This window comes from Crocodylus porosus, unplaced genomic scaffold, assembly GCF_001723895.1.
Source record: "Crocodylus porosus isolate Cpor-Errol unplaced genomic scaffold, CroPor_comp1, whole genome shotgun sequence".
Taxonomy (NCBI): Eukaryota; Metazoa; Chordata; order Crocodylia; family Crocodylidae; genus Crocodylus; species Crocodylus porosus.
Genome location: NW_017728929.1, coordinates 9,042,704 through 9,050,896, shown reverse-complemented (window position 1 = coordinate 9,050,896; position 8,193 = coordinate 9,042,704). Strand labels below are relative to the sequence as shown.

Below are 8,193 nucleotides of genomic sequence, written 5' to 3'. Positions count from 1 at the left end.
CAGGTACAACTGGAAGTCACCTGAGAGAGGGGGCAGAGGAGTCTGCCCTTTTCAGTGACCCTGTTAGCCAAATTGTCACATAGCAGAATTTTTGGGGAGAGACAGAGGTGGCATTCTGCCATACTGTGCAGTAGCATCACATCACGCTTCATGCCACATGATGCTATTGTGCAGTAGGAACGAGCTATTATGTAGTCAGCATCTTGTGCAGACACAGCCACAGTCATTCAGGGACTTTAGCAGGAGAAAACAGAATTGTACTTGGGCACCTTATGGGTACCTGGCCTGTAGTGTGTTGCAAAGGGGGAGGTTATGCTGATACATACTGAATGAGACTAATGGAATGTCCCTTTCCTTTTCAGACATATGAAATTCCTGGCACTTTTTACTTTTTGGCTGGGAATCCTCTTTCTGTGTGGCTTCTTTCATTTGAATATAAACTTCATCCAGTAAGTGTGCTTTCTCTAGTGATATTGGAAAGGATGAGAACTGGTTTCGTGCCCCTTGCAGTTAGCAGGGAGCTGACCAAGGAGCCCAGGAGCCAACATTTAATCCATCATGAGCCTGTGTAGCCCATAGGCTTTCAGTTGGACAGCCCTGCATTAGAGCCTTCAGTTGATATTTAGCAACCTAAACAGTGAGATAATTATAAAAGGGCAGCATGGTCTAGCAGCAATTTAGGGTAAATGCTTTAATACGAAAACAAGAAAGAGGATTGAGCAGAAGCAGCTAAGGGCCCTTTTACATCCTCAACAGTAAATAAGGTGATTATATTATGGAGCTATGCTTATTTACAGCACCTGGGCATCTGGTTCCTTGACCTCAATGAAGCAATGCTGATATATACCAGCTGGGTACCTAGCCTGATGATAACAGTGGTGTGATGCTGATTTACATCTTCTGGGGAGTTGGCCAAGATATCATAAAGAACATTATTAATTCCAGTCAAACTCTTTCAGTTCATTGGACTAAAGGGGGAGGACCAGGAGAGTAGGATACTGTGGCAAAAGCAGCACTGTCACTCAGGTACACAAGATGGATTATGACACTAAAGAGGACATTTCTCCTGTGCTTTAAATTCATCCAGAGTGTGGAAGGGCTTCACCTTTTACCAGGGACCCTGTCACCCCAGAACTAATATCATGTTCCTGAAGACCCACAAAACAGCCAGCAGCACTGTCATGAACATCCTGTTTCGGTTTACGGAGAAACTCAATCTTACAGTGGCCCTTCCAGCTGGCCGGAAATTCCATCTGGGCTACCCTGACAGCTTTGAGGCAGAGTTTGTAGAGGAATTTAAAACCATGGGGCCAAGTTACAACATCATGTGCAACCATCTGAGGTTCAACCTCAAAGAGGTAAGAATCAGGGAGGAATTATTCTGTGAAATTATTGCAGTATTTTTTCCTGCTACTAAATCTCACTCCTTATGCTCTGTTCCCCTGATTTACAAGTATCCTATGTTCTGAGCTAGGATTTCATGTCCCTGCCTTCAGCCTCAAAGTTTATTCACACCAAGGAATAGCCACTGCTCTTGAGAGATCCCCCTAGGGATCTTTGTTTTGATAATCATTTACAGAACCACTGGGCTTGACTTGTGTGACTCAGGTGTGGCCTTTTGCTTTGGGAAACAGAAAGTAATATGCTAACCTCAGCACTGATCTTTGCTTTGGTCTCTCTGGACACATATACACAAGCATGGAGGCTATTCTGATAAGCTGGAATTCCAGCACGCTGGAGCAGACTCAGTTAATTGATCAGGCCAGATTAGTCAAGTCTGCTGGAGCATGGCAATTACTGCACTCCAGCAGCCTCCTGCATCTCATGTATAAGTGTCCCCATGCTTAAAAATATTTCTGGGAGCACTTGAACTAAAGCTTGTCAAACAAGCTTTAGTTCAAGTGTCCCCTCCACCATTTTTAAGTGCGAGAATGCTGATACATGAGACCTGGCAGCACTTTAATTAGAGCGGTTCTTAGAGCTGCTGTAATTAAAGCACCGCCCCTCACACCTGTGGAGCACATGTAGTAGTGCCCTCTCTTTTTTATCTCTTTAATGAGAGGGTGGAATTACCCCTACTTTCATAAATCTTTGGCATTTGGGCCCCATGTGATAGAACAATAGATCTTTGGCCCTACTATTGGCCTGAACCCACTGTGCCCTTCTGCATCCATCTATGTGAGGTTGGCCCAGTGGCTGTCTGGTGTTTAGGGGTGTGCAGGCCACACAGCCAGAAGCTCCCTCAAGCAGATCCCTACATAATCCACCAAACTATTCACTAGGTCACAGTGGGTGCATCTATACGAGATGCTACTGTTCAGTGGTTACTATGCATTTACTGGCGAACACTTTTTTAGTGACATTACTGCAGAGTATCCTAATAATACTGTGCAGTAGTATATTAGCACTGTTGTTGCTGTTGTGCGCTACTGTGCAGTATTATTTGGCTACTGTGCAGTTAACGTCTTTTGTAGACATTCCCAGTGAGAACAATAAAAACCCCGTATGCTGAATACAGGATCCTTTCTTTCCAAAAAATTAAATGGATCCTACAACCTGTATTACTGAAATCTGTTGGTAGCAACATGGAAACGCCTTAGTGCTCTGTTTCTTGTAAGAAGTTGTTTGTGTTACAGGGAGTTTAATCTAAATACACAGTAGGAAAAATGTTCTTGGGGAAAATGTTTTTGTAAGTGGCTGATCCTCTTACTAGGCATGCCTGTAAATAACCATAGACTCTAATACAATGTTTATACCTTCTCAGCTTGACTGTGGTTTAATTCACTGCCAGTAATCTACACTATGCTTGTTATTTTGACCTATTTTCTATTAAATTCCATTTTCTGGTACCATTCTGTACGTGAGAATATCTCACACAGATAATCAATCCATTTATATTCGTGATCACTATGATTTCTCCTCATAAATAGGTAAGAAAAGTGATGCCGGTCAACACTACCTATTTTTCTATCCTGAGAAACCCTGTTTCTCTGCTGGAGTCCTCATATGTCTATTATAAAGCTTATGCACCTGCATTTAAAAAATCAAGGGATGTGAATGAGTATCTAGCTTCTCCTGGGATATACTACAATAAGAGTGAATCTGGATATAACATTTATGCCAAGAATAACATGTGGTTTGACTTTGGTTATGATAACAATGCAGAGGATGATGAGAACTATACCCAGTCTGTCCTCAGGATGATTGAACAGGATTTCCACCTGATTCTGATAGCAGATTACTTTGATGAGTCCATGGTCCTTCTGAAAAACTTCCTGTGCTGGGATCTGGATGATGTGGTTTACTTCAAACTGAACTCCAGAAGCCCAGACACTGTCCAGAGTCTGACTCCTGAGAACAAGGAAAAAGTAAAAGAATGGTGCTCACTGGACTGGAAACTTTACCAGCACTTCAATAAGACCTTTTGGAAGAGAATTCAGGAAAATATAGGACTAAGAAATTTGTACAGGGAGGTGAACCTCTTGCGAAAAAAACAGAAACAGCTCATGGAGAAATGTCTCTTGGATCCAGTGCCAATAAATGAGACCCAGATTAAAGACAAACTATTCAAGCCCTTCCAGTCAGGGGATGCACATATTCTAGGCTATAATCTCAAACACGATTTAGACGATGAGACTCTGAGAACCTGCCAGAAAATGATCACGCCTGAGCTTCAGTACATGTCATATCTGTATGCTCTTCAGTACCCAGACAAGAAGAGGAAGAGCATAAACTTTCCCTCGTGGTAGAGTTGACAAGGATGCAAACAATTCATTTCAGTGTGGGTAATAGCATATGGCAGTGCTTCCCATCTTTTTGTCAATTTATCAGAGATGTTTATCTGTTATGTGCCTAGTGGTGTTAGCCCATGAATTATCTCAGATTTCAGACTAGATAGTGGGACAAGCAGGCAGGGACATTGGGGCTGGAACACACAGCAACCTAGGCTAGCTGTCAGCAGTTGGCTCATAGTCCTTAGATGCTTGTATCCAGGCTGCTCCAGCCTCCCCAGGAGCTGAAGTGAAACTAGCTAAAAAATCAATGCCCTGACAACCCTGTCTCTCCTGCACAATGTAGATCTTAGTCTACAGCAGATAGTTTAGCCCTTTATGTGTAGGGCTAGTAAATGCTAGTAAAATGGTTGATAATGGTATCAATGGAAAGATATTAAAGAGAATTCATATAGCAGGGCCTTCCCACCTCCTGTTATAGCCTAACAAAAGATTGTCCATATAGTGCACGTTAGCACTCTGTGCAAGGGAACTGGAACAACCAGGAACTATTGTTTAGGTTACCAGAGGGAAACCTTTATATTTCATTTTATTGATTGTAGTCTATATCCCAAGCCAGTGGAACTGAATGCACATACCACAACTGCTAGCTATTGAAATGGACTCTTTCTCAGACAAAATATTGCTTAGGGCTTGGAACACATTAGGCCTCTGCTAAAGAGAAGGACACAGCTCTCCAGGCATAACTCACTTGAAAGTGGAGAGGTAGAATGAGTTGTGTTTTGTCCCATTTCACCTAATAAAGCACATTTTATGTCATGGTTGCATGGAGATGTCTTCTCTTTAAAGTGCACTCTCCACTTCCTTTAAATTTCAGCCTTTCTGTCACCAAGCTTCCCCCTCTCCTGGAGAATTTCCATCCACTCTTTCCTTGCCTTCTGGACTCTTTGTTGACTTCTGAAGGAGATTCAGGGGTCTGAGATTTATTTTTGACATCCCCTGTTCTCAGCAAAGTCCTCCAGTAAAGTAACTGCAAAATCAAATTGTGTTATAATTCTCAAATTATTAATATTGTAAGCAAGTAAAGAATAACACAATATATATCTCAATATACTTTTATGATCCAAAGAGAAATAAGCAGTTTTATAATTTAGAATGTAAAATCCTAAGAATTTCTAACAGATGGCCAGCCTGTTAGGGAGATTCTTGCTGGAAGTCTCACTTAAGATGTAGTTCCTTTATTATCTCTGAATGCTTTCAGCATCTGAGACATGTTAGTGTCTGTAGTCTGCAGCTGAATTAAATCCAAGGGAGTCCCTTGAACCACAGGAGCTATATCAAATTTAGTACAAGTCGTTGGTGCTCAATGTTTTCCATAGTTTGTCAGTTCAACAGTGTATTGAACTCTCCTGTATTGCCAGAGACAAGAATTCAGTAAATGAATTGCAAATCCAATCAGAATCTGAAAATGTCATAATTTGGGCTTCTGGATAGTAGTCCTGAGCACAGGCAGTTGCCACCAGCTCAGCATTGAGCAGAATGTAGAAGACATGACAGAGATTTCTGTGCATGGTTCACTTTTTCTAGGTAACTCAACAAAAATACCAAATTCAACATTTTTGGTAAATGTGAGTTGCCAGTTGGCAGACAAGGTTCTTTGGGTGAATCTGATATCTTTTATTAGACCAATTTAAATAGCTGGAAAACAATTTTTAAGCAAGCTTTCAGGTTCAAAAACCCTTCGTCAGGCTGAGGAAGTTTCAGCAGTTGGCGTGTGCTCTTTCTGGATGGAATGGATAGTAAATAAGCCAGAGGCTGGGCTGGTCTGCACAGGCAGTCAGTGAAGATGTAGATTGAGGAGTCAATGGGTGAGAGACAGGCTGGGTGTGGGAGAGAGGAGGATTTATGGATCCATGGATTTATGACACATTATAACTTGACTGTTTGTATTTGCAGCAGTATGAATGGCAAAATGCATGTCAGTGCTGAGAAACTGGCAGTGGTTCACTTTTGAACTAAAACATCTGAGAGGTGTTTTAGTTCAAAAGCACACAGCCACCATTTTCTGCACAGACACACATTTTGCCACTTATACATCTGCATGCAGTGCAGCGCAGTTCACATCAGCTTGTGTGCAGAGCAGACTTGATTAAACAAGTCTGCTTTGAAGTGGTGGATCTCTGGCACATTGCAGGATGAAAAGGTATGTGTATAAATGCCCATGGGCAATACTCCTAGCAGTGGGGTTTGCAAAACAGCACTGACCCCTATACTAGTAACAACATGTAGCTGATCATACAAAATGTCTGGAGAAACCTGCAAGTGAAGTTTTCCCCTAAGAGGTTTACCCAAATTAAGTCACAATGGGTGTGTCTACATCTGCAATTAATGCACTTGAATTTTCTGCATAGAAAATTTGGGTGTATTAAACAGTGGCCCTGCATGCATCTGAGTATGCACCCACCCCGACGGGAGCAGTTCAGTCCAGGGCTGCTCCTGCCCTGCTCTACCTCCCTACAGCAGCCAGGGAATGCTCCAGGCTCCCCCAGTTGCCAGCTCCAGGCTGGCTGGGGGCACCGGGGTGTGGGAGGTGAAGCTGGTCCCATTCTCTACAGGGCTGGGAGAGCTGTCCCAGCTGCCAGGCAGCTGCCTCCCAGTCATGTGGAGATCCAGATGCTGAGCCAGGATAGCTCTCCCTACCCCCTGTGGTCCCCTGCTGCCCAGGTTGACTGGGAGCAATTTGCTCCTGGTCAGTGTCTACACATGCGCTTTGGCATATTAGTTTAATATACCGATTTCTGGTACCATGGGGCATGTCTACATGTGCGCTTTACCACGCATTAGACTAATCTAACGTGCAGTAAACAGTGTCGCTGTCTACACAAGCACAGTAATTAGTGTGCAGTAGGTTAATTTAAAGTGCTGTTTGCTAGTACCAACAAGGATGGGTACTGAAAAACAGCGCTTTAAACTAATACGCCAAAGCACATTTGTTAGACACTGATTTGAGAACTTTGTTCCCAGGCAGCAGGGGGCCACAACTACTGCCTGGCTAAGCCCCAAGCTCCAAGGGGCTCGGGGGAGCTCCATGTGGCTTGGAGCTGTTCCCAGATAGCTGGGAACTGCTGCAAGAGCTCCCCCCCACTTTTTCCCCAGAGTTCGGGGCTAACCCTGAGGCTGCGTGGCTGGGAACTGTCCCTAGACAGCTGGGAGCTTCTGTGACAGCTCCCTCCCATCCACCCAGTTTTCAGGGCTCATCATGCCAGCCTGGAATAGCATCTGGGGTAGCCTGGACTTCCCCCTGGCTTCTACAGAGGGGCAGAGCAGGCAGGAGCAGCCCTGGACTAGGCTTCTCTTGTCACACTCGATTTGTTCCTGATCTGGCCATATGTGTTGATGTGCACCCAGGAGCAGTTTAATGGGCTGAATTTACTGTACAGTAAATTCAGATGCATTAATTGCATGTGTAGTATGCTCACTACATGTAATCCCAAATTAAGTGACTGTTTTAAAAGGTTTTGTATGATTTTTAAATGACAAGTGATTAACTATTTGAGGTAGGATCAAGTAAATTGGAACCCGCTTTGGAGATAAAGAAGAAAACCTAGGTTGCAGTCTTGAGATTCCATGGAGAACTATGCTCCTTCATTCAATTGCAAGTCAGCAATGCAGCTACTGCATCTTCTAGTTGTCATGTTTCTTCAAGGAAAACAGTCAATAAAAGCTGTATTTTCTCAGTTAGCCACTGTACCTGCCTCATAGAACTGTCTTAGCATTTGAAACTTTTGAAAAGTGACTCCACAAAAGCTTCATCTACTGAGCAGCTAGTTCCTGCACTTTATGATCTGACTACTTAAGTACTTGGCAGGCAACAAACAATATATCCATGTAGCATTCTTTTATCTCTGGGTTTTAAACACTTCTTTCTAGAAGAGTGCTAAATTAAATATGCATTACAACCCAGATGTTCTTGGATTCTGGAAGTCTTAAAGGAGGTATTATATTCCACCTTCTCTCTGTGCTATATGGTTTCAAGAGCAAAACTGCTAGGCCCTGTGTGGATGTAGCTATGGGGCTGCAGTCCATTGTGAAGATCTTCAGAGGGTTTCAGAAAAGTGGCATCCCCACAATTCCTATATCTGAATTATTTTTGATGCCTTAATTTATTTGCACAATAATGATCAATATCTGACAATAAACAGGTTATAGCCCTTAATTTCCATTTTTACAGATGCATCAGTCAATTCAGATTCCTCATTGCGTTAAGCACGAGTTCCCCAATAGAGTGAATGCAAAAGCATATTTCATTAAATTTCTCAGATTGACTATTGCAGCAAATAATAACAATATATAGTTTCATAGTTTCATAGTAGCTGGAGTCGGAAGGGACCTAGGTAGATCATCTAGTCCGACCCCCTGCCTTGGCAGGAAAGAGCACCGGGGTCAGATGACCCCGGCAAGG

At 43.0% G+C, this 8,193-nt stretch overlaps 1 protein-coding gene across 1 annotated transcript in view; it reads left to right on the top strand.

Moving 5' to 3' along the window:
• The window catches only part of GAL3ST2 (galactose-3-O-sulfotransferase 2), a 15,421-nt gene extending 10,871 nt beyond the window's left edge, over positions 1-4,550 (top strand). Inside the window, exons 2-4 of the mRNA XM_019542993.1 lie at positions 363-449; positions 1,088-1,358; positions 2,931-4,550. Of these exons, the coding sequence (XP_019398538.1) occupies positions 363-449; positions 1,088-1,358; positions 2,931-3,749 (1,177 nt within the window). The 3' untranslated portion in view covers positions 3,750-4,550. The remainder of the gene's footprint in view (positions 1-362; positions 450-1,087; positions 1,359-2,930) is intronic.
• Positions 4,551-8,193: the final 3,643 nt, after the last annotated feature.